At 40.2% G+C, this 27960-nt stretch overlaps 1 protein-coding gene across 9 annotated transcripts in view; it reads right to left on the bottom strand.

Moving 5' to 3' along the window:
• REPS1 (RALBP1 associated Eps domain containing 1) overlaps positions 1-26850 on the bottom strand; it is a 66436-nt gene extending 39586 nt beyond the window's left edge. For 6 of the 9 annotated variants that reach the window (XM_065834293.2, XM_071806482.1, XM_065834294.2 and 3 more), the window contains exons 1-3: positions 26501-26850; positions 11724-11847; positions 5606-5802 (exon numbers count right to left, since the gene is read on the bottom strand). In XM_065834293.2, coding sequence (XP_065690365.1) covers positions 5606-5802; positions 11724-11847; positions 26501-26653 — 474 coding nt within the window. In that variant the 5' untranslated portion in view covers positions 26654-26850. Of the gene's footprint in view, positions 1-445; positions 577-5605; positions 5803-11723; positions 11848-26094; positions 26324-26500 lie in introns of those variants that run through there. The other 3 variants (XM_065834296.2, XM_071806483.1, XM_071806485.1) reach the window with 3 other exon arrangements.
• Between the last annotated feature and the right edge of the window lie 1110 nt (positions 26851-27960).

The following is a 27960-nucleotide window of genomic DNA, read 5'->3' as shown; positions in this document are numbered from 1 at the left end:
TAAATAAAAGCATGTTGACATAGTTAATAATTGTTTAACACTTTCATATTAAATCTAACTGCTGAGAACATTCTTCTCAATCACTAATTAATGTTACATCTAAAAGGCAAAAATTAAGTAATCCATCTTAACTGGAAAAAAAAAAAAACAAACCCAACATTAAAAAAGTTGTTAAAAAGAATGACTTTTGTCAAACTGGAATTACAAAACCAAGACGCTACGAAGGACTCAGAACTTGGGCTTTTTTGGACTGACAAATACCTACTAGAAACAGTATGTTAATTAAAAAGGTGATACAATCTATGGCTCTTAAAGAAGAATCTTAGTGAAGATAAGTCAAACAAACTGGCGTACGGCAACACAATACTGTGCTAAAGCAACTCTGGAGGGAGCTCAACCTCAAAAGAGCATTGCAAGCATACATGAGTCAAATGAGATGATAAACCTTTTCCTGGATCTCACACTTCAGGCCAGAAGAAAGCCTCCTAAGGAGAATTCCAGAGACAATGAAGCCAGACATGGTATCCGAAGGGTAGCTCTAAGGGTGTTGTGATCCAGGTCCTGATATCACACAGCCTGCATAAGAGTCAGGGAACAGATCCATCATGAAGAAAGATTATGCTAGAGATGGTAATTGCATCGCAGAACCCATGTTTTTGTAATCAAATAGCATTCATACTGAAGAACAAAACAGTCCAAGGTTCTATGTGAACTTCTCCACATGCAGCACTACACATATTTAGAGGATGGCAGTGGAGGGGTGGTTCCCCCAATTACAAACTTCTTAGTCTGACCTCAACAGTTTGAAAAGTTTTAGACTAGGCTGTGGAAAAAAAAAAAAAAAAAAAATTAAAAACACAGACACAAATGGAAAAGGGATCAATCACAGCATGGGAAATTTTACTTAAGTTGGCTGATATTACTTTTGTGATTTTTCTAGACAAAAGAACTGTGCTACATTTAACCTGAATCTCAGCATACTTGAGTGAGGTACCACACAAGATAACTTCAATGTGGAGACCAATACAAGAATCATAAGTGCAAAAGAACTGGCCACCAAAGGAGCAAAGACGGATTGTATTAGAATGGGAACTATGGAGTTGAAAGGAAGTTTCTAATAATGCTCCTGAAGGACTGATTTGGGGAATGACCTAATTTGATACTTCAGGTTACTGTTCATGCACACTAAATAGCATGCTGATGAATTCTGGTAACAAATGTAAGGAGGCATCAGACAGGATGTAGGGTAACAGTAAACAACCAAGTTTTAAAATATAAAATACAGATTCTTGCATAATGGAAATTAATACCAAAGTGCATAATGAGAATCAATCAGCTGAAAATGGAAGACTGGATGCACAGGTCAACTATCAGACCATTATGATATCAAGCAATATATCAAGCAGAAGCAGGGAAGTACCCTACAAAATAGTATCGATCCTGATGAGATTTCATTTGGAACTAGGAATACAGATCTACTATATGTTTTCAATAAGAACAACTTCAAATTGAATCAAAGGCAGAGAAGGATTGTGAGGATTACTGGTAACTACTTTGAGACAAAACTGAGACTATGGATTCTTTTGTCAAACAAAACAAAGCTAAGGGGGAACACAATGGTTTTCTAGTAAATACTGGTGGTGTTCTGCAGCAAATACTAAGAAAAAAGTTGTTAAAAGAACAGGTATTGCCTGATGTAAGGGAAGTGGAAATTCCGACCATATTCCCAAAAGTATCTCACTATATTCCTACAAAGGCTCTACAATAGTTTTCCCCAATGTGGCCATTATGGACAAAAGGTTGCAAGTTCAAGAGAGAAACTTTTTTTTTTTTTAATAACTCATTAGCTAATACAATTTATCAAGATAACAGAGAGCTAGACTGAATGACATGAGGTCTTTTCCAGCTCTGCACTCATAAACAATTTATTTAATACCCTATGTATTTTACTTGGAATTACCTCTTCAATCTGCAAAACAGAAGGGAACAGAAATGGACTACTGGCAAAACCTTAAAAGAAAGTCACAAATTCTCATATTGTTAAAAGATGAAATGATCAGATTGACTGCTACAGGCACCAAATTTGAGTTTTCCCTCCTGAAGCTGCACTGATACGGCAATGAATCAATATAATCTAGAGTGTCAGTATTATGCTTGAAGCATAACTGAAGTAGATTAATACTTTATATTCACCTGCATATAACAAGGTTCAGCCTATAAGCATTTGCAACAAACACGTTTTTCAACTGTTAGAGCCTGAACAGCTACTGAAACAAGCTACTCCCCTTCCACAGAAAAGCGGGTAAATCGGTAAAGCAGTACCAGATCAACATCCGGATCACATTTAAAGATACTGGAAAAAGTATTTGCTTTTTAGCTTTAACAACAAAACACAAAACATTCAAAGGTAGCATATAACAGACTGATACTGAGAACATGTAGTCTCTTGAAAACTACCTTCGGAAGACAGAAAATACCTCATAATCTCAACATGGCTGCTGCTTCTAAGAAACTGCTTTTAGTACCTTTGTCTTAATTCAATTCCTTTATGAAATAAAAAGCTTCCATTTGCAATGACAGATCCTAATTCTTCTAGGAAGATTTATTTTTAAAAAGCACAAGAACTCAACAGAATCTAGCTTCTCAAGATTAGCCGAAACTGATATTTTCAATAGTATATCTGCTGCTACTAAGGCACAGAGATATGTATACACACTGTGGTTAACACACATTATGTCAACACAAGTGCTCATACAGATGGCACATTGTCAACACAAGTTTTCAAACCTACTTAGCCTCTATTTTCTAGGAAGATGAGCAGAAAAAAATATTTTCCCCCAATGTTTTATCTCCACCAGCACGTGCAGTCAACATGCCATCTAGTGAGTAAAGGCACCTCTTGTTATTTGGCATGGCTCCTAGAATCAGTTCTGCAGCTTCCATGAGAGCTGGTTGTGACTTCAGTCATCCTCTAGTAACACTAACAATAGTAAAAATACATAAAATTCTGGCCAGTGCTATATTTATATAATACTTAGCCATTATAAACTGAAAGTGCCACCACAGAAATGGTTGGAGATAGAAAAAGGACATTACTGAACTTAGCTCATGCTTACTTTAAAAGATGACCTCATTTATAGCTGCTCTTTGGAAACATAATGCGATTGCCATTTCCTGACAACCTGCATCCAAGTAAAACTCATTGAGGGGAACTGCCAAAATAATGCATTGATAAATAGTTTTAGCTAGGACGTTTCAGTAGAGAACACTCTAATATAAATTCCTTAACAGAAATTAATTGTAATTACAAGATGTTAATCTATGCATGATAAATCTCACCAATATGGAAAGCTGCACATGAATGAACCAAGGTTTTAAAGAGGAGGATTAAAATATCTTGTGATTTCATATAAATATAAGATCTCAGCCAGAGCATTTAATGAAATAAATCTAATATATTTTGAAGTGCCAGACATATTATCAAGTCCAGTAAACAGTTTAAGAAAAAAAAAAAAAATTAAAACCCCAAACTCACTAATGGAGTATGTAACAGCTATATGACAAGATCTAAGAGTGACATATCCAAGCTTAACTTTGACACTCAAATTCCTCCAGAAAGAACAGTGATCCCTAGGAAAATGACATGCTGTCATCTACTTCTCAGACATCAGTTCTTCTCATCACTGAAAGAGGTGGCATATAATGAGGATTCACAGTCTGAACCTCTCTCTCGATTTTATAAATCTGAGCCGTATCTCTAGGTAAAGACAACTGGATCAGCAATTTCTACATGAACATAGCTAAAAGTTGCATCTATCTTATGGGAAATAACCACATAAATATTCTAATTGAGTTAAGTGAGAAGCCTGGGCTCAGGGCCTGTTCTCAGCCTAAGGGGACTGAAATTCTCAGCTTTTTTAACACAGTGTCTGAATCAATAAATATTAGACTGGGACAAGAAGGCTGCTTAAATGGATTCATTGTACATGTAGAGCCAGCCACAGAAAACTAGTTTTACAACAGGGTGCAAAAAATCAGACAGTACTTCTCTGATGTTTTAGACCAAGAATGCAGCTTAAAACTTCTGGACTCCATGATGTGTTGTCTGTTACATTTGCTCCAATCTGTTTTCTGGGCCAGATCTCTCAAAGGACTTACATACAGTTCCTTTATTCTGATGATTCCATACAGACTTCAGTGAGAGATACCAACTTGCTTCTATCAGCCACAATGGAGAAATGAAATTTGGATGTCTATACACATTTGTAAACATACAGCTTCTTTATCCAGAACTTGAAGATCTCAAAGACCAGATTTTTTTTCTTTTTTGTCATTTTAAAGTTGGACCAGTACAGATTGCTACATCAAAATAAAGCTGTTCACTAAATAGATTCAACACCATGTTGGAAGCACACAAAACACTATTCAACCAAACTAAAACCCCATCATCAGATCAAGATCTGCAATTGGTGATTTCTTCATGAAGCACTTGAGAGCTATCTCAAAAACTAGACAACAACAAGCTCTCTTCAGATCTGGTGCCAGCCCTCCTTTCATTACAGTTACCATCCCCAGCTTGGGAGACCGGAAGTGGCAGCCAAACACTGATTTTGGATGGCCTCTGCTAATTTGCTTTTTCTTTATATTGGATCAGCCTGGGCTATTCCCAGAGAGATTAATAAATGTTTACTAGTGACTCCTTGATTCCCAGAAAGATTAAAGGACATCTGCAAGTTCCTCGATTCTTTACAAAACAAGCCCAGAGAACAGTATACTATGGAGAAGAAAATGAGCCATTCAACAGTTATGCACAGACATATGTTCATGCAGCAAAATTTAATATTTGCACTCAGTGTTTTTGCTTGTAGAAAAGACAATCAGAAAGTATTTCCCCACAGAAAGAGAGTGTAAGCACTACAAAAACCAAGGAACTATGAGGAGGCACAGAGTTGTAAGCCTTTACATTTTTTATTTATTCAGATATTATGTAGCTGAAGACGAAAGAACCAGCAAGTAAAAGAAAATTCATTTCCTCATCATTACAGCACAATAAAAAACGTGAAAACTTCTGTCTATTATTTCTGGTTCTTATTGTCTCTACTTAACAATTACATAGCTGAACAATAAAAATGTAAGGCAGAGAAAATAACCAAGATTTAAAAACAAATTCTAAATAAAGTATTTCAGATTTAAAGGTATTGGAGTATGCTGAAGGCCTAGAAACCCAGTCTTCCATAGCATTCACTATCACTGTTCCAATGACCAGGAATCCAATGTGAACTACCTAATAAATGAGTTATTAACACAATAATGAATTCAACTTGATATTTTCTATCATACCTTACACACTGATTTTCTTTTGTCAATTCTTTGCCTATTACCACTGATATTTTAAACACAAGATTACAAGACATCATAAAAAAATGTCTCCTACATGCAAGTATTTCAGAAGAATATGTGGTCTTCATGTATAATATAGAATAGTATGATTTTTTTTTTAAATGAAACTATATTGAATCAACAAAGCTTAGAGGCCCTATCAAACTGACACCTATGCAGCAAAGCAGTGGTTAGCAGCCTGATTTAATTTTCTAAGTTAATTTACCTGTTGATCAGCTGATGTACGTTGCTGAACTGCATCATGGCTCACAGAGCCTTTTTTGACTTGTATCCTGCCAGGTGGTGGAGGAATCACACCTGAATATGAAGCTGGGTTATCAGCATCTGAAGAATACAAGGCTGTGTGTCTTGATTCTTGTTCATTCTTTGACATAACAAATCTGGGAAGAGGAAGGTCCTTTACTGTTTTAAAAAAAAAAAAAGAAAAGGTAGAGCAAGTCATTTACTACACAGAAGTACAATGCTTAAAAATAAAAATGTAGTTCTATTTTGCAGTTAAAATTACACCCTTGCATTAATTACTTAAAAACAGACTGCTGCTATAGTCATAGAATTGTTTCGGTTGGAAGAGACCCTCAGGATCGAGTCCAACCATAACCTAACCAACTCTAGCACTAAACCACATCTCTAAGAACCACATCTAAACGTCTTTTAAACATCTCCAGGGATGGTGACTGCACCACTTCCCTGGGGAGCCTGTTCCAATGCCTGACAACCCTTTCCATGAAGAATTATTTCCTAATATCCAATCTAAACCTCCCCTTGCACAACTTGAGGCTATTTCCTCTTGTCCTATCACTTGCTACTTTGGAGAAGACACCAACACCTTCCATACTACAACCTCCTTTCAGGTAGCTGTAGACAGCGGTAAGGTCTCCCCTCAGCCTCCTTTTCTCCAGGCTAAACAGCCCCAGCTCCCTCAGCTGCTCCTCATGGGACTTGTGTTGCTGGCCCCTCACCAGCTTCATTGCCTTCCTCTGCACTCTCTCCAGCACCTCAATGTCTTTCTTATGATGAGGGGCCCAAAACTGAACACAGTATTCAAGGTGGGGCCTCACCAGTGCCGAGTACAGTGGCACAATCACTTCTCTAGTCCTGCTGGCCACACTATTTCTGATACAAGTCAGGATGCTGTTGGCCTTTTTGGCCACCTGGGCACACTGCTGGCTCGTATCCAGCCAGCTGTCAATCAACACCCCCAGATTCCTCTCTGCCAGGCAGCTTTCCAGCCACTTTTCTCTGAGCCTGTAGCACTGCCTGGGGTTGTTGTGACCCAAGTGTAGGACCTGGTACTTGGTCTTGTTAAGCCCCATACAACTGGCCTCAGGCCAATGATCCAGGTGGTCCAGATCTCTCTGTATGGCCTTCCTACTCTCCAGCAGATCAACACTCCCAACAAATTGATGTAATCTGCAAACTTACTAAGGGTACACTCAATCCCCTCATCGAGATCATTGATAAAGAGATTAAACAGAACTTGCCAGTTAGAAAAGAACAAATGCCCTTTCTGAATTATACTTCATGAATCTGCTACCGCACTTGTAGTTTTGGTATACAAAGAGGACAGCTCCCTAAGTTTTACACTACTACTCTGCACTAAATGCAGTAGCAACCAGATAACCTGGATTTAGCTCACTTTCTCTTAGTTTTGCCAACACTTAATTATTGAAATGTAATTTTCAAAATTTATCTACCATCTCTAGCACATACATAGAATTAGCATGTCTTCATACAGAATAGTTCATGAGCAAAAATGCTAAAATACTGCAGTATATTCAACATCATCTTCTAGTGAGCTGATTGCATGTTTATATTTACAAGAAATAATATAATCTAGTCTTACTGCAAAAACTGCAACTATTCCTTTAACACATCTGTGCACACGTTTCTACAACAGAAGCTAAATTAGCTGTTTTACTGGGATACAATGAGGAGCATTCCAATATCTCTTCACTTTGTAACAAACACTTCTAAAGTAAAATTTCTAGAAAATGCTAAGAGGTCCTCAGCTTTATATACCATGGTTCAGAATAGTCTGACAGAAAAATGAGACTGCATAAGTCTTCAATTTTTCACTGAAAGATTTCTATCATTTTTCTGAACGCAGCCACAACTTTATTGGTCCACTGTGAATACAAATAAATTGCAAATTTGCTGTACAGCCTGCTTGGAAATTATATTTCCAGCACAAAGCAAATTCAGAAGCATGGCTCAAATTTAGTTCCTCTTGTTGATGGCTTACATTGATTACTTTTGATACTGAAAATGAGTCAGTGGTACTACCAACTGTATTAAAATATGAGATGAAATCGCACACAGTTTACTGTATAGAAACTAAAGATTAAAGCGATTTCTATTAGAAGAGTGTCATTTGAATCCATAGTATCCAACTATAGACATCTTTATGTATCCAATATTAAAGAACATCACTCCACTAAGAACATAAATTCTTTACTTAAGTCTCTGTCACTCAGCACAATTCAAAGCACCAAACAGCTTTCACCACAGGTAAGGAGCATGCAACACAACCTCTTTGCAAAAGTTATGGTTATCCATCATGCGGAAATGCTGTTAAAGCAAATCCTGATGCTTTCCTCATTCCTAGACATCCATTTTCACATTAGCATTGTACCCCATATTGTAGTAGGAACATTATTCACATAGCTAAACAGTGAACTACAACGAGCCAAAAAGTTAAAAAGTCATTACATAAAAGTGAGAACTTGTATCCCTCCAAAACATGATGATACAGATACTAGAACATCCAACTGACACAGGGCAATCAGTTGTTTCAACATGAGGCTTTGCCATGAGATGTCTAGCACTATTTAACAAAATAATATAGAAAGCTCTAAAAGGAGACCAAAAAAAATCTCTATTATAGTCTTCTTTAACAACAAGACTAGATAAATGTAGGTTTGTTTCGCTGTATTAAGTTTCTACACAGCCAAGTGAAATCAACCATGTTTACCTCTCTCTTCTGTCTTTCCTCCATAACAGCAGAAAATACTAATTTTAACACTACAACATTTGTTACTATTCAGAAATCCCTCAGTTATAAATACAATAGCTGTTATGAATGGAATTAAATCTTGATATTGAATAAATCTGAAACTTCTCCATACCTGTATGTTTGCATCCTTGTTAACATTTACTTTCAACAAAAACCATACTCCATATTTAGAAAACAAACATTACTTCGAAATAGTCATTGCTCATTAATTTCTCAATATTAATTCCTCAGTATTCTGGGGTTCCGGTCAACAGCAAGTTGATCATGTGCCAACAGTGTGCCCTGGCAGCCAAGAGGGCCAGCCATGTCCTGGGGTGCAGCAAGCACAGCATTACCAGCCGGACGAGGCAGGTGATTGTCCCGCTCTGCTCTGCACCTGCAGCACTGTGTGCAGTTCTGCGCACCACAGGATAAAAAAAGATATTAAGCTACTGGAGAGTGTCCAGAAGAGGCCCACGAAGTTGGTGAAGGGTTTGGAGGGGAAGCTGTATGAGGAGCAGCTAAGGTCACTGGGTTTGTTCAGCCTGGAGAAGAGGAGACTAAGGGGAGACCTCATCATTGTCTACAGCTTCCTCACCAGGGGAGGAGGAGGGGCAGGTGCCGAACTCTGCTCTTTAGTGACCTATGACAGAACCCGAGGGACTGGCAGGAAGATGTGCCAGGGGAGGTTCAGATTGGACATTAGGAAAAGGTTCTTCATCCAGAGGGTGGTGGAGCACTGGAACAGGCTCCCCAGGGAGGTGTCACAGCCCCAAGCCTGACACTGTTCCAGGAGAGACTGGACAAGACCTTCAGACACACGGTGTGAACTGTGGGGTTGTCATATGCAGGGACAGTAGTTGGACCTGATGATCCTTAAGTATCCCTTCCAAATCAGGACATTCTATGACTAATTTACCTTCCTGGAAGGAAAATTTCCTGGGACAGCAAAAGGACAACAGATTTAGAAGCTTGTAGCATAATAACTAAAGTCAGTATTTTCACTACACTGCAAATCTCAGTAGTCACAAAAGCACTTAGTTAACTAAGAATCAACTGGATGACACTTGTGCTGGATGGACTCAGTAATCAAAATTTGATTGTAATCTCAACTCGGCATCTCGCATAAAGAAAGTTTCCTATCTACTGAAGACACAAAATGAACCAAAGAGCAAAAGAAACACAGCAGTAGAGAGAAAATACCAAGATAAAAGAATGAAAAACATTATGCCAGTCACTGAATAAAACATGCAGAGAATGCAGAGCTGAAAAGCAGATGTCCTAAAAAGTAAGCTTTAACTAATTTTCAGTGTTTTACTTTGAAGAGAGAAAGAGTAAATGGATTAGTTTGGGTTGGTTTTAACAGTTCCTCTAGAAGACCTCTTGGAGATGGACTGTGGGCAGAACCCAGCTGGCCAGGTTGCTGACCCCAGTTTTCCAAGGAGGGTAACCAAGCTCAAAATCATTGAGTATTCAGCCTGCTGTACTTTAGCTGTTTAGTAGCCACTACAACACTTGAATCATCCTAGGAGCAGAGACTTAATAGACAGAACTGGAACCACTGCAACCAAGGCAACAGACAACTAAAGCTAAAAACAGTTAGGGTAAAAATAAATGTTCTGTCAATTGTACTTGTATTTAGTAGGTTTGGAACCAGTTACAGAAAATTCTTCCTCGAAGTCCAGAAACCATCGCAAGTATTTCTAGTACTGTCATGCATCAAGGAAATGTATTCCATTATTGAAGATCCAATAGCTGCTATTTTTACAGCAACATATTCTGTATTTTGGAATTAATTCTGTATCTTCATTTTCACTCCTTCCTTCAAATTTCTCCCCTCCTTCCCCTTTGTTTTAATAGAAACGTTCCTTCCAGTTAAGGTATTTTTCATTAAAATAAAACCAAGCATACAAAACCCTGGAAAAAGCTACATACACAGATTTTAACCTTTGCCTTCTTCAACAGGCATTTGATGAGAAATTCCATAACATATTAAGTCCCAGTTTCTATCAGATGTTAAGAGTTGAAAGTTCCTTTCCCAACTTTCCTATTCTGTAGCATTCTGCTACAACTTGCTGAACCTCTAGATTTGTGAACACTCATCAGGAAAACTAGGAAAACTGTTTATAAACACAGGGTGGCTTGTGAGCAGAAAGGAACTTGAATACTAGCAAAATGTTGACTGAAACCCTGCACTTTTCCAGAAAGCTACAAAAAAACCCACAAAAGCAGTCTGTACGAGCCTACAATAAACATAACTGTAAAAGTATATACAATGATTCCTTTACTTTTGTGTAGCTTTCTCAAATACTTCAGTCATACCAGATTGTTTTTAACAGTTTCCCTAACTACTCTGTTTAATCTATATCCTTTAGACACAAAAAACTCCTAAGCTTTCTTTTAATTACTAGAATATATAAGTTATATCATAACATGTATTCTATTGACATAGAATCTACCAGGGAAGTCACCTTAATGCAAAGCTGTGCTCCAAAGATATTTTTTAATTTTGAGTTGTGTACTATACTGCAAAAGGCTGCAGTGGCTAAAAACTCAGTACTTCACCTTCCCAAGTCTCTTTTCATCTTACAAAGCAACACTGACATGGAGCCAATCATGTCACTCAAAAAGCTACAGTAGAGCCTTATATCAAAACTCTTCCTGCTGTTCTGAATTGTCTTGCCAGAGTAAGCTTTTTTTCCTATTTCACCGCCCACACCACAGCTGACCTTTGAAAGTAGGATAACAGGTGTTTTGGTTGATAAGACTTCAAAAATCTTTTACAGGTCAAGTTTTTCACTAGAAAAATCTTAAACCACTAATCCTCACATCTGCACTAAGAAGGGAGAAAATTGTCAAGCCAAGTGTGAAGGAATTTGACTTCAGAAAATATGACCCTTCACTTGTTGCAATCAAGGCTTCCCAAACTCAGCAACTACAAAAGCCTGCAAACATTGCATTCTTTTCCTTCCAACTCACATTAGTCCTATTAGTACTTTATTCAGACGATACGGCACACAAGTTCTCACGTTAGTAATCTATAGAATGAACTTGTACCTACACAACAGTCAGTAGTAGTTCATTTACCCCGTGATGAACACAACACTTATTCAACAGGTATCGGTAAGGTGTTTCACCTTGTATTTATTACACAGTAGGAATACCCTCCTTCGTAGTCTCTCCACAATTTTTTTTAAGTAAGCAGCATGTATAAAAAGACATACCACACTAATTTACAAGGTTACTCTACAAGAATCTGTGAGTCAAGTATAATAATTCTGCTTAGCAACTGAATTGCAACTCCCACTCCTGCCCTGATCCTGTGATTTACCTGTATTTAAGCTTTCCACTCTTAGAGGGAGACCAGATTGGGCCACAGCGACAAGTTTCAAAGCAATGTAAAATTGACTTCTTCCAAAATAGCCAAGTCTTGTTGCACCACAGAGCTCCATAATCTGAAACAGAACACAGTTACTTACACAAAGAAACTTAAAACACGAGCAGATCTACCAAGGTGATTTTATACATTTAAGAGCAGCATGCCTTGCACTAAATGCTCACATCTTCCTCTATACAATATTTCAGTAACAACTTCACATGTAGTCTTTAAATATTATGTGAAATGAGTCAGAGTATGTGATTCCTCACAGTCAGCAAAAGCACCAAGTCTAAAACTTGAATTTTTTCCCAATTACCCACCTTGTCTTTCACCTATGCTTCTACAGAATTGATATGAGACACAGTAAGAGAGTAAACGGGATCATGCTCTTTTGAAAAAACAAAACAACAAAAAAAGCCAAACATCCCCCCAAAAGCACCAAGAAAGCACATAATAAACATCCTATGTCATGATTAACTATTCCATTAGCAGCTATATTGTCTGTCTGCAGCAACTGCAACAGAGAAGGAATAGCATTCAACATTTTTAACATTATATTGTCAAATGTAACCCAGAAACACAAAATTAAGACTTCCAAATAATTCCCAGACAAAATTGAACAGTGTGTTACTAATCAAGTTAGTTTAACGGTCTGCTCCCAAATATCTCCCTGAAGAGTTTCAATGAGAGATTAGAATTTATAAAAAGCGAAAAAGCTAGACAACTGCAAATTATACCTTCCAGCCTTTTCTGATTTAGGCTTGCTATAGCTCAACATTTAGCTTATGAAACAATCCTATAAAGCACTCATTCAGAACACAAAGAAGTATTCACACAAGCATGGATTTCAGCACTGAAGAGTACAGAACTTCAGGTTCTCCAAACACCACCACAGATGCTATTTAGTTTAAGAAGTACAACAAAGTCGTGTTATCTTATTCCCTTTCTTCCCCTGGTGTTCTATAAAACGGAAAGGTGCTTTTGCCCTTTGTTATGAATTTTGAGAAATTCTGGCCCCTCCAGACAGCAGTATTCAAACATACTGACTGTACACTCCTCCACACTGAAAGCCTGCAATCTTGCTGAGGGTGCATTCCTGCTTGTGCCAGGTCACTAATAAGATACTAAGCACAACACAACACAAATCAGACTCTCCAAGTTCAATGATCCAGATTGTCTTTTCATGTACCTAGCAGTCTCATCCAGACTGTAACGTTCCTAATGAGACACAAGGATACACTTGGACACCATGGTGAAAGCTTTACTGAAGTCAAGGTAGATTACATCACTACTTTTCATTCTTCAACCACAGTTCTAGTCTTGCACATCACAGCAGACAATCTGGTTGACAAGTACCCTTGGTAATTCCATGCTTCTAATTACTATTTTCACCTTCATATGCCTAGAAATGGCTTCCAAGCAGATTTGCTTCACAATTTCTCAGAGACCAAGTTGCAGCTGATCAGTTTGCAGTTCCTCAAATCAACCTTCGCACCCTTCCTGAAGATGGCTGCAACATTTGTCTTTAGTCAGAGGCCCAGCCCTGATCCCCACAACTATTCAATGAGAAGGGTGGCTTGCAATGATACGAGTTAGCTCTCTCAGCACCCTCAGAAGTATCTCATCTAATCCCATGAACTTGATATTTCTCAAAAGATCCATCAATCTTCTTGTGGTACTACTAGTTTCTCTCCTCCTTCAATCCCATGTCCAGCTACAAAAGCCCATGAGACCTTATCTTTGAAGATCAATGCAGTGAAGGCACTGAGAATCTTAGCCTCATCTACATCCATGGCTGCCAATTTCTCTCCTCACAGCTCAGCCATAAGGTCCCTGTTTGGCAAATCTGGTCTCCTAACACATTTGCTAATTTTCCTAACTAGTGGGATGGACCATTACTGGGCTTAGAGAAAGCTGTCCTAAAAGACTTCCCAGTTTTCAGAGATCACAGTTCTGGAAGGCGGAAGAGCCCCACTTTTAGGCAAGCTCCAACTGAAAAAGTCAACTACATTTTCACATATCAGCAACTGAACCACATGACTCACAAGGAATTAGTCTGTATGCTTCAACACTGCTGAAACAGGAAACAGCCTTTGGTAACTCCATACAATCAGGCAAATGGATGGGCTTATTACCTATAGCTAAGCTAGATATTGCTTACAAAAAGCTGCACCAGGATCCTAGGACCTCCTGAAAATAAGCTGTTGTAAAACCTGTCACATGAAGGTGTGAGAAGTTGAAAAACACTTTGTCTCAAAGAAGTCCTAAGAGGACCAGCAGATCTAGGGCTGTGCATGCAGCTCAAATCCTGCTAGAGAGAAGCTAGTTGCATTAAATCACTTGGCTATGTCTTCAATACACTTCCCACATTGTCCTACAGCACCTGTGTTATTTGCATTTTCCAATTATAATATTCCTGCAGCATCATGTCTGGACAGAAGTCAGGGTACATTCTGAAGTTCATTAACTAAGATAAAATAATTCAATACAGTTGAATACAATACATTAGTTTCAATAAGTTGGTTGGACTACAGAAAGTGCTACAAGGAAAGAAATGAGTCTAAATCGACAGGTGATAATTCAAACAAGAAAAACTTTGAGGCATCAACGTCTAAACCAAATTGCCTATACCCAAGCTAATGCCAAAAATAATTATGCTATGTTTAAATAACTAGCAGAACTAAAGCAGTGGAGATTCAAGAGACAGCTAGCAACTCAAACCAGGGCAACAGCAAGAGTAATTCCTTTTTTTAAAGCATTGCATTCTGGAAGAATGATGAACATCCATGTACTTGACTACACCTAACACAGAAAAAGCCTGTGGATCCAGTAGCCTAGCACTGACAGACGAATAACTGAGCAGACTCTGGAAAAGCTTCTTAGAGAAGTAACTGACATAGACATTTGGAGCCTATGGAACCATTAAGCAGCAATGGCCTTAGGCAATCTCAAAACCAGTCCTGGACTAGAGATTATCTTGTTTGGAGCTAGTCGGTACTCCCAGGTTGAAAAAACTTTCAGTTAAAAACTGCATTAATAATTAAGCTACCATGGCAGATAAGTATTAGAAAGGAAATACAAGTATGAATTCAAAGTGAATAGATATAAATGTAGAAAATACACCAGACATATAAGAAAAGGAAAATGTTAAGGATTTAAAAAAAAAAAAAAAAAAAAAGAATGCCCGTATGCTGCTGAAAAAGTTTCTGTCGAATCCACCCACAGATAATTAAAGGAGTCCTTTATTTCAAAGGCTGAATATAACACAAACAGAAATATGACTGAAGGTTGAGTAAAATCATTAAATGCAACCATTTAGTGGAGACTGCTCTGCTGACTGGCAGCACTCTTGAACATAATCAAAACAGCCTCCTATAATCTCCTTGAATAAGGATTTACACATTCAACAGGTAATAAGCTATAATAACGAAGGGGGCAGAATAATAATTTTAAAAAAATCATCAAGGGATTGGTCCTCTGAGATTTATGTTTAGAGATTTCATCTTCTTAGGAAGAGAGAGAACAAGGAATTTCCTTAAATTTGTCAAGGAATGCAGAGCCATCTTCAACACTAAATGCTCCATGATTGTTTTAATCTCCTTAGATATGAAGACACTGAGGTCACACTACCGCAATTAACCAGATTAAGGCCAACAATTCTGTGAAACTCCAGAATTGCTGGAAGCTGTTGATACAAAAAAACTCCCAAAACAAAACAAAACACAACACGGACAAACAAAAACAAAAAAACAAAACAAAAAACAACTCTCCCCCACACCCAACCAAAACAGAACCACAAAACTCAGTGCAGTAGCTGTAAATGATGAAATTGCATGCTTAGTCATCACACTGCAAAGTAGTAACAGCAGCATCAACAATATCAGGAGCTGGCAGAGATGAGACATACATGGGAAGCAATATGTTGACAAAGGGCACCATTTCTAACATCTTCTAGAACTCTTGCAGGTTACAAATAAGAGGTCCTTGAACTTGGAAAGGTTTACGAACCAAGAAAACCTAAGACGTGAGAACCTTTAAAAATTCCAGATGAGTTGAAACAAATCATATCTCTGTCAAATGAGGTGAAACGCACATTGCTGAATTCAGAAAACCTCTCTGAGAGAGTCTTCAAGAATATCCCAGTCCCCCTGCCCCCAGGTTCTTCTACAAGGCAAATCAAACCCATTATCTCTAAACATTATTAATGCAAAAGTACAACAGCATTTAAGCAGGGATGACCTCAATGGTAAAACAGTCAATGAAGTAACATGCATGCCACCTACCTAGTAAAGATAAAAATATTTCATCTGCTTGGAGAGTTACTAAAGTACCTACTGTTCCATACCAGAGAGTGGTAAGAGGCAAGACTTCAAGGCAGCTTTTGAAGGCTGAAATTATAACACACACTGGGTATGCTGACAGGCAGGGGTGAGTGAACAAATTCAGAAGACCACCTTTCATATCACCTCATTTGAACTAGGACATTAATACAAGTTTATCCACTTAAAAAAAAAATCCCATACTGATACAAAGAAAAAAGAACTGTGATTCAGAATATACATTTTGGCCCTGATTTTATTAATGCATTATTAATTTGAGGTATTCTAGCAGTCCTACTGTGACTTGGCAGGAATTTTCATGTTGATATTGTTGGTGTAAGACTTTTAAAAACATTAAAAACACAAAGAAATCCTATGTAGAACCACAGAATAGTTGAGCTTGGAAAGGTTCTCTGGAGATGATCCACTCCCCCTGCTCATCCCAGTGAGATCATGACACCTGAGAAGTATGCTCAGCAAATCAATGAGATGCACCAAAACCTGCAACGCCTGCAGCCAGCATCTATCAACGGAAAGGGCCCAAGTCTTCTCCACAACAATGCCTGACTGCACATCACACAACCAGTGCTTCAAAAGGTGAGGCAATTGAGCTACAAAGTTTTGCTGACCAGACCTCTCACCAACCAACTGCCACTTCTTCAAGCCTCTTGACAACTTTTTGCAGGGAAAATGCTTCCACAACCAGCTGGATGCAGAAAATGCTTTCCAAGAGTTCACCGAATCCTAAAGCAGGGATTTTTACACTACAAGAATATACAAACTTATCTCTCATTGGCAAAAATGTGCAGATTGTCATGTTTCCTATTTTGATTAATAAAGATGTGTCTGAGCCTAGTTATAAGGATTTAAAATTTACAGTCCAAAACTGCAATTACTTTTGCAACAACCTAATACAAAAATGTTCAAGATACTGATTCTAGAGGGACCATTTCTCCAAACATCTAGAGCCACAGCCTGCCCTACTTGACTATAAATCATCAACAAATTATTGCCAAATACCCTCAAAAAGAGGACAGAATAAATAACCATATTCCTTTATGACACGGTCAATAGCCCCAACAAAGGAAAATCCAGACAGACAGATGAACACTTACTTAGACAGCAACTACTGTCCTCCCAAGTAAAAAGTCACAGCTGGAAGACCTCAAGGCAGAGTTGCTCTTTGCTTGCATTAAGGTTCTCTCTACCGCTGCTCTTCTGGCAGAGTAGGTGCTCATGACAAAGGTATCTTAGGAGCAGTAATGGTAACGAAGCAGCAAGAAGAATTGGAAATTAAAAAAATGTGAAGCAACAAAAAACAGCCTGGGGAGCTACAAGAACCATTTTTAATTCTTGATGCATAAAAAGAGGTTCTTTTAAAAGGAGATATTTCACATACCTGTCTCCTCTTCCTATGCAGCTTTACATTACTGCTTAACCTAAATAGCTCTTCCTTCCTTTGCTCTCAGCTACACAGTTCCCCATTCCTGAGCACTAACTGCTGCTCATCTATCTGATCACACGGTGTAATTACTCCACTCAATAAGCCAGCAATAAGTTGCTGCATTAAGTTCTCCGGTCTTTCATGAAACTGAGTCTGTCTACCGTACAATCCAGGAACACCTCAGCAGCTACAATACACACAGGAACAAGTGGTTGGTAGCAATAGTTTGTTTATTTTACTCTAAATTTCTCCTAAGGCTGCAGCCTAAAGAAAGTAGTGTGCTTTGCATTTAAGAGGAGCAGAAAAGGTTGAAATGATGCAACTGAACAGAATGTCACATCAAGAGCACTTGCAACTCCAACTTCTTTGACTTACTCAAAGAAACCCTCCTTAGAAGGGAAAGATATGTTCACATATCGGGCTGCTAAGAACTGCTCTCAGAACAAGAGTGTCTCCTTTCTCCTGGTGGTGCTGTGAAGAGTTCAAGCAATAGGAGACAAAGAAACAAGAATGTGCAATGCCTGCGCCAGTCTGTGACAATTTGAGACTCCAGGATGATTCTATAACACTCAAGTGATTGTATGTTCTGGAACAAATGGTAGCAGCCAAAGTATCTGTACAAGCACCAAGAAAGCATCTAGCTTCAGGAGGTAGAGATATTTATTGCAATAATTTATTTACGATTTCAAAATATTACTCCAGTAATAAATAGTGCAAGGGAAGTCACATGGATGTTCTAATTGTGGATGTTTCTGCCATGCAGCATTAAGTTGAATGTTCTTCCTGCAAAACTTCTACTTAAGTGCTAAATGTTGAAAAGGGCAGCATTTATATCGACATTTTGATACCTTTCAGACCTCCTTTATAATGGAAGCGTTCGAGTGATTGATATTCCTCGGTAATACTTATTTTCTTTTTTGATTTTAATATTTTCTCTTCACATCACCTTTTATCAATATACCAGAACAAAAGAAAGACAGAAAAGCCTCAAAGAACGAAGACAAGCTTCTGGCTTTTTGCTAATGTAAAATGAAGATTAAGGCATTCTCTGATCCCAGCATTAGTGGTCATGCTGTGGCCTGGCCAAATAAGACCGCTCAGATCTGGTGTTGCTATTCCTGAGCACTCCTACACAAGTCTACCTGAAGACACTGTGCCCATTACTTTACACTGCTTTCCCATCTCAATGTTTTCCTCTCAGCAATGTGAGCAGTGTTAATTAGTTACTTTGCACTGCTCTCCTTTGCTCAATACGGCCTTTACAAGTCTTAACAATGTGTCTATCAAAATTTAAACAAACCTCAGTTAAAATTCTAAACACTGCATGCTTATGGAGCTACATTTGAGACTCAGAACATAGCTTGCTAACATTAGGTTTTAAATGAGTTAAGAAATTTTAATTTAGAAAAAAATAAGTCATACACACAACTGTAGTAAGAACAGACTTCTAGCTCAGTCCTGATCACCTTATTCTGGGATTACTAAAGCTGAAAGACATATTTGGAACTGAGTCTACTAATTAGGTCTGTCACCGTACTTCAGGAGTATTTTAGATGTCAGAAGTCAATCATTCCAGAAATTCAGGTCAGATTGTCATCTTTTCCAAGTCCTTTAACATATCACTACACACAGACAGGCATGCCTAAGTTATAAATGCCTTTCTTGTATAAGAAATGCAGGGGATAATGTAACTCTTTAGACACCAACCTCAGTTGGAAAAATAATCAAGTCAAACATGATCAGCCAACTCTGTTTCAAAAGAATGACACTGACTGAATAATATCCCTATGGTCTAAAGAAATGGTAAAGGAAAAATAACAAGTGGGAAATACATTCTTACACTAATCATTACTGGAACTCCAGTGAAAAAGTCTGATAGTCAAGATATTGCTCCCACACTAACTTCTGACTTCAAACCCATTTAAGCAAAGAGCAGAACTTCAATTTGAAGTCTATAAATTCTATAAAAAACCCTCATCTAAACAGCAAATTCTTATGACCTAATCGGTGTGAAACTTGTCCATAAGGACTAATATTTTGAAAGTTAGCAAATATAATTGAGAAGTCACAGAGAGTACCAGTTAAGTCCTATAATTTCACAACTTCTGCAGTAATATTTATTGAAGATGAGACTAAGATAAGGACAATGTTTGCAATTTTTCACAGACAGCAGATGAAGTGCTCACAACTTCTCATACAAAAGAATGATATTTACATGAAAAAGATCAAGTTTACAACACATAATTTCGTACACTTGACTTGACTCTAAGACAGCTGCATTTGCCAAAGGCCGTGATATTTCTGAAGATGTTTGGAATTCCATCCAGTCATGTCAGAATGGATATTAACCATACCTGCTGTCAACTGATGGCACATTTAAAAAGAAAAAAAACTGTTTTCAAAGCTGAGCTGTAATACTTGAAATCACCTGAGCACTGTGCTGGCATACAGAATTATGAAGGAATTATTTAATGTTTAAGTATGAATGTCAGTCAATTACACTGAGAAATCAGTGGAAAACAAATGTAAGTCTAATAGACCTAATCTACACTCCCAAAGTTTTGCCATTAACTGCCTGCCTTTGGTTTCAAAAACGATGATTATTCTCTGACTAAAGGCTACTGAGATATGAGACCACTCAAACTAATTAACTGCAAAGAGAAAACAATCTGCAGCCCATTGTAGTCTCTGTGAAAGTAACATCATTATAGTAAACATTTTTACCAGAATACTGCAGAAAACTCAAAGCACAATTTAAAGGATACAAAGCAGACTAAGAGCCACTTCTGGCACTAACAGCGAGTAGACTGCTTATACATCTCATCATTACAGAGAAACAGAACTAAACTACTGCTCAGCTGAGAGGAAAGAAAAATACTCTGTTACAATAACAATTGAGGGGAAAAAAATACGTAATTCACAAATTGGATATTCTTAACCATGGATCCAGGCAATGTCTGTATTTACAACAGATTTCTAACAAGTCTTATTTCCCAAAAAAGAACTAAGATATATAGTGTATGTACAAACATTCCTTAAATATAAAAAAATTTTGTATAATTGTTATACACAAATTATATACAATTATAATCCTAAAAGGCTACAGACTCATTAACTTTATGGTGCTCAGGTTAACAAAACATTAAGAATGAGTACGAAAAATGTCATAGTTATACATTTCTACACTCAAAGAATGCCTTAATAAGGACATGTTGTGAATGTTGCCTTAGAAGACATCAAAACTAGCTTTATTTTAAAATGTCACGTAGAAAAGCTGAAAGCTTTAAAACTAAAAATATAAACCCAAAATGTATGGTCTGGACTCAATTAAGTGATTTCTTTTTAAAATTTGGGCTTGTTTGCAGATTAGGTAAAAGTAAGTGTTCGAAGAAATCTTTTTACACAGCCTACATTTTTTTTAAATGATCTGAAGATGTTATATATTTTTAAATTTATTCCAAATCACTGAAAGAAGGCATGACATTTGCATTGCATAAGGAATTCTAACTTCTTACCCCACCAGTTCTGAAAAGATATTAATAATAAATTCAGCAAATTAACAAGAACATGGTTGAGTCTTCTGCATGTCTCTACCACACAGATAATCCCAAGCATGCACTGGCTCAGCTTCCATTTGCAGTTGGTATTTAGTAAATTTCACTGATATGATAAACAGGCAGTTTTTGCAAAGGAAACCAAAATACTAACTGCAACAATAAAATCACTGTGAATAATTTTTTATTTTCTTAGATCCCTTTCTCTCTGTATCTGTTCTCCAACAAAGACGCCAATATTTTAAATCAAGAACCTGCAATTTTATTTTGACACTTTTTGCCTATGTCTTATAATTCCAATTATAATTGCATCACATGCCACATCTGGCATCTGAGGGTGAGGCTGCATCTGGAGTACCGCATCCAGTTCTGGGCTCGCCAGTTTAAGAAGGACAAGGAATTACTGGAAGGAGTCCAGCAGAGGGCACAAAGATGATAAGGGGCCTAGAGCACCTTTCTTATGAGGAGAGACTGAGAGAGCTGGGTCTGTTCAGCCTGGAGAAGAGAAGGCTGAGAGGGGATCTCATCAATGTTTATAAATATCTCTAGGGTGGGTGTCAAGAGGATGAGACCAGACTCCTTTCAGTGGTGCTCAACGACAGGATGAGGGGCAATGGGCACAGAATGAAGCACAGGAGGCTTCACCTGAATATGAGGAAAAATTTCTTTACTTTCAGGCTGCCAGAGCACTGGAACAGGCTGCCCAGAGAGGCTGTGGAGTCTCCTTCTCTGAAGACATTCAAAACCCACCTGGACACATTTCTGCGTGATCTGCTCTGGTGAACCTGCTTTAGCAGGTGGGTTGGACTAGATGGCCTCCAGAGGGCCCTTTCAACCCCAACCATCCTGTGGTTCTGTGAAAGCACCATTCCATGTTTTCCCTATGTCTGCCAAAAGCTATCACCCCAAGAACAAGAGAAGACAGCACATGCCTGCACCTTGCTGTTTTCTGCACACCACAGAAACTGTAGCTGATGAATGAGGCTTTACAATAAGTCTGGACTTCACAACGAAGCAGCTGCATCATAGGTCTGCACTTTCTTACAACTTTTGATGCAAAGGCAGCAAACTCTGACAGAGAGCTCATGTAAACAACAGAGCCAGTATTTTTTTCCATCAGCAACACAAGAACAATGAAAACTAACCTATCTGTAAAGACTCCTTAGAATTGAGAAGGAAAAAAAAAAAGAAGCAAGCTTGAAGTTGGCTAACAATAACAAAAATAGGCTTTACATTGGGTTTTCAATGGGCTAATACAAGCATATTGTAATTGAGGAAACTGGGAATAATTGCATCAATCATTTCAAATACTTTCTAACACTAAATTAGAAGACATGTAACATTGCTGGACATCGCCAACACTGAAGATGACAATTTATTCATTTTAGAAAAAGTACATACAAATACTCCTATATTTGTTGTTTTATAGTAATGTTGCACTTTAAAGCAAGATGCCTTGACTCATTAATTTCAGATGGGTATCATACACACAACCAATTTTGCTTCTTGTCTTGTGATGTTTCTATGATTCATACTGAAAGAAAAAAGTGCAAGTTCATAAACTTTTTGTGATTAAATCATATAAATAAGAATTCTGTAAATTGAGCAAATGAGACGGCTATTATATTAATCGCATGCACAAGTAATGAACTTCACAACACATTTTTTGGCTGACTGTAGCTTTTGCAAGCAACTTCACCACCAGCAGAGAGGCATCAAGAACTGATTTAAACAGCACATCTCCATTAGCATTTTAGGTCAGATGTGAAATGTGCTTTTGAAGTCCAATCCTGATCACCCTCACTGCTCCAGTTCATACTGTGCAACCATTCCACAACAGGCAACTAGATTTCTTTTGTCCAAAGCTAACCTAGAAGATACACCCTAGGAGCACACCTAATGAATCCCAGGCAACATTTGGTCTACGGGATCAGGCCAGAACTTGATCAAAGTTCTGAAATAAATATACAAAACTTCTGAAATACATATACATGGTGGATGGCAGTTCCTCAGCATGTGTTGTATCATACTACTTGATAATACAAACACTGATGCACACGAGACTAAGCTGTGAGCTCAGGCAGCTGAGTCAAGGGAAAAATAACTTGACAAAAAGCCCCAACTTTTGCCTGAACAAGCTCCCTGAACCTGCTCAGTGTCTGTTCAAATGAATGTCAGCATCAGCATTAAGGCAGTTCCAGCTTCTAGTGGTTTAAGTTACCATGAAACCCATACTAGGTCACACCTGAAATACCTCATTGCTCTCGAAAGAGTAAAGTTCTCCTCCCCTCCATTGGCAAATGGTTTTCCCACCTCCTCCCTTGTGTCAGCACCAACATTCATTCAATCCCACTGTTAGCTGATACAGAGTTAAAATCAACAACAACAACATCATTATTTTTTCTGTCTGCATAGCCTCCGATGTCAGCATACAACAGCATCAGGCAGACATTAGTGTCTTTGCAAGGAGAAGCAGCAGCAGAAGCACATGGTTAGGGGAAAGGGGATGACTGAACCACCTTCTTCAGTGGCAACTCACCAATAGATTGGTTTGGCTGCAATGTGAAACCACACCCTGAGAAAAATGTAAAGACTCTGGTAACTGTCGTGAAGTAGCTGGACTTGTTACACCAACACACTTTTATTCATTGTTTTATGCAAATCTTCTACCTTAATGTGAATGCCAAGGACATGCACAAAAAGGCAGAACTATGGGATAATAAAGGTTGGTGTTCTCATATGTGCAGTTACAGTTCTAACACCTTTGGTGTGGTATTCTTGTTCTGCTAATAAGGCTGTCCTTCTGTAGATGTGTAGTAAGTGGACACAGAGCTTTTTCAGTGCTTTGTTGCTTTTTTATTCACATTTAATAGGCAGTTGACAGGGTCCTTTAGAGGCAGAAATGACAATTATTAGGAACAATTAGCCACATGTATTAACTCTTCCTGCTGCAAGACATGTATGTCACATAAACCTAACTCTTTGCAGGAAAGACTGCATATATATCCAGCCTTTAAACAACAGATTTTCAAGTAAGACAAGTTATGGGTCTGAAAATGCGACTGTCACACATTTTCATTTCCAACATAACCAATTCCAAATTATTCAAAGGTATCCACAGATCTGTACTACTAAAGAGGAAAAACTCTGAGGTAGTTCCTCAGGACTACTTGGGCCACATGAGTTCGAAGAGTAGTTATTTTGTACTATGTTTTGCACACCTAGGAAGGTACTTAGCATTCATGTGATTAGCACTCCAATTGCATTCCAGGATTATACAAGATTGGGGTAACTAAATCAAATTCCTTTCCCAACAAGCACCAGGTGCTTCAGATGAGCAGGTAAGAACACAGCACCACATGTTCAAAAGAAAATTCCCTCTCCTTCACAGGGCTTCCTTATTTCTTAAGCTATATCATCTTGACATTTTAGTTACAGTCACAGCTTCTGAAGCATTAAATGCAATTTCCCTTGGAAGAACCTCCATCCAATGTATTCCTGCCTGTGTTAACCTGAGGTACAGCCATACTTCAAGAAGAACATAAAATAAGAAAACAGCTAGATTCTCTCCTTCACAAGTACAAGGTACTTCATACGTGACAGACACGGATTGCACGAGGTATGTAATGGGTCAAACTGCCAAGGACATTTTTACTTTCTTTGTACTATTTACTGTCTCATTCCTCAGGCAATCTAATATCTCATCTGCCCTTTTAAGCACAAGGTTTTCCTTGAGATCACTACAGTGATAAGCCAGGTCTGCTTCTTGAGTCAATTTATTTAGAACCCACAGAATGATGCCTGAGTAGCTTCTCTTCTTCAGATACAATCTACTTCGCAAGAAAATATCTGACCTCCTCTGCAACAGATAGGGATATAATCCATGGCCAATTGTATTGAAAATTCCAAGTACTTTCATGTCTTTTCAAGTTCTTGCACCAAAACCCTGCATAAAACAAAACCTCTAGCACTAGCCTACTTGATCAAGACAAGTTTTACGGCAAATAAATTTTTAAATGCAACACACATGTAAACACTGACCTTCCTGGGATGATCTTTCTGAAATCAGCTGGCCACACACAAAAAAGCAGCAGTGGGTGGCCCTTCAGAAACCTTACTCATATTACTGAGCATGCAAACTCTCTTACCATTAACTCCAGTCTAGCAAGTCATCAAATATGAGATTACTAGTTTTACCAGTAGGAAACATTTCTTATTCAGCTCTATTCCACTTCTTTTGCATCTTAAACTCATTTTAACTAACCAGGTTGCTCTTACAAGCCGAAACACATCAACAGTAACTCTAGTTAAGCATAAGTATTCTCCTGAAATCTGGTACTGAATTGCAGAATGCTGAAATTCACATACTGTATTTCCAGCTACAGTAACTTCAATGCTTCGTTAAAAGGGCTCCTTATCTCACTAGGCTGAGGATGAAACTGCGTAAAAGGCAGCATGGCTTTTTAGTTTTGCCCACAACAGCTCAAAACACTACAGAAACTTTAATGCATTAAACAATGAGAAAGGGAACTGCAGAAGCAGCAAATTATTACAAATAGTTCTTCATAAGAATTGTGTAATTATTTGTGGAAAGTATTCCCAGTGAACCAGACTAATCAGAGCAGACTTTCCCTTTTCTGCATATGTAACTCCGCAATATTGTTACACCTTTTAGAAGTAACCTAGACAAGGAAGTAGGTGCTCAAACTCTGCACATACATGTTGCAGGTAAGGGCCGCTGTAATTCTTAATACTGTATTTTTCATTGTCAGAAATGTTTTGGTGACTACAGACAGGTAAGTTAATACCTGCCAGGAACTGATGTCCAGAAAGGACTGCATGGCTTCGGTGAAGTGGATTAGTGTCAGTAGCGTCCAACAATACAAACCCAGACCTCCTTCTGTGTTGCTCTTCATCACCAACCTCCCTCACATCCCCAAAACGCTTTGGGTTCTCATCCTTTGGGTGGCCTCTGCCGACATGAAACAAACCAGACACTTTCTTACCAGTTGCTGGGCATCGCCAGCAGACATGATCAACAGCCCCTTTCTCGTCTTCTAGTCAGAGGCCCCACAAGTTCATAAGCAGGGGCCTGCTTACAGGCATGCTCAGCGCAGCACCCCCGTCCGAGAGACTCGGCCTCCCCCTCCTGCCGGGGCTCAGGTGGCCGGCTCTGGTTCGGACAATAGCTCCCGAGCCTCCAGGCGTGTTCCGCTCCGGCCTCCCCGCCCGGGCCCGCCACCGCCGACTGGAGGACCCCGCCACGGAGCTGCCGGGCGGGCAAGGGGGCGAGGGCCGAGTCAGGCGCGGCAGAGGGGAGGGGCGACAGCACGGGTCGGGGCTGTGTCCCCGCGGGCACTAACGGCGGGGCGGTGCCCTGGCCCGCCGCCCCCCGGGGTCCGCAGCAGCTACCTGCATGACCACGTCGTTGGGCAGCTGTGCCGCGCGGAAGAGCTCCAGGACCCGCCCGTTGGACGCCACCTTCTTGGTGCTCTCGGTGTCGCAGTACGAGAAGAGGTCGCAGTAGTAGCGCTGCTCCGCCTCGCTCAGCGTCAGGCCCTCCATCTTACGCCCCGGCTCCGCGCGGCGCTGCTGCTGCTGCCGCCCCGCATCCAACGGCGGCGGCCCGGCCGGCGGGGGGCGCGGCGGAGAGCGAGTGGGGCTGCCTCGCGCCGCCGGGTCCGGCCCGTCCCGGGGGTGGCGGCGGGACGGAGACGCCGCGCGCGAGCGCCTGCTCACACCTTCCCCCACCAGCCGCCCACCCGCCCCCGCCTTCCCGCCCACACGGCGGCGCGCCTGCGCGCCTGCCTCCGCGCCTGCGCCCACCGTGCGGCGAGCGCGCGCCCCGCAGAGGCAGGCGGGGGAGAGAGCGCCCAGCGCCGCGGGGAGCCGCCCCCTCTGCGCGAACGGCGGCGGAAGCGCCAGGCCGAAGCGGGGCGGGGTTACCGGGGAAAAGGGCCAACAGCGTTGCCCGCCGCCTGCGGGCCCGTCCCCTCCTCGCGTCACAGTGCCGACGCCACCGGCAGCGCCCCCGAGGGAGGGGCTGTGATAGCGGCTCGGGTGCACCTCCTCCTTCCTGGAACCCGGATGTGCGGTGCGGCCGTGAGCGGCAGCGCCCCCTATGGGTGTGGCGGTGTGAAGAGACAGCCTGGGCCGGGCCGGGTGGCGGCCGCGGCTCAGCACTGAGCACTCGCCTCGGGAAGCCCTTGAGCTCTCCGCGGGGTGCCGGGCCTGCCGCGCCGGGCTGCCCGCGGGGAACCACGTTTTCCTCGAGACAGCGCTGCTGGTGTCCTGCTCTCTGGCTTGGCCGTGACTGCGCGCAGCCCCCGCTGCACCGGCCCCCAGGGAGCGCCTCAGTAGGTGACACGGGGATGCGCCGCGGCCCGGCCCGTGAGGCGCTCAGACGGCGCTGAGCGGCTGCTGGGCCTGCCTGCCCGGGGCTCTCGGCGTTGGCACGGGTACTCCTGGTGACTGGAGGAGGGCCTTGCTGTGAATAACTGCCCTTCTCAGCACGCTGTGTCTTCACGCTGTCCATACGTTATGTAGCAGCAACACGTAACACAGAAACAGAAGTGGCCTGAATAGTAACACCGTACATCAGTCTTGAAAGAAAAGGCAAGAGCTTACTTATTTCTTCAGCCAGAGCTCTTGCTCCACAAGTCTCTCTTCGATGTGTTTCCTGGATTACATGTTTCCCTGTAGCAGTCTATTCTTGAGCTGCAGTACACTAAGAAAGTTAGTTCTCTCCAAGCTACTTTGGCTTCTGGAGGGAGCCTAACGCCCTTGACAGAATAAAGGGCCTATACAGAATGCCATGTTCTCCTGCTAGACACATTTTGCTACCTGATTTAAGTCCCGCTGAGGTGGCAGCC

This window comes from Patagioenas fasciata, chromosome 3, assembly GCF_037038585.1.
Source record: "Patagioenas fasciata isolate bPatFas1 chromosome 3, bPatFas1.hap1, whole genome shotgun sequence".
Lineage (NCBI taxonomy): Eukaryota > Metazoa > Chordata > Aves > Columbiformes > Columbidae > Patagioenas > Patagioenas fasciata.
The sequence above is the reverse complement of the archived record's forward strand: the minus strand, read 5'-3'. Positions and strand labels throughout refer to the sequence as shown.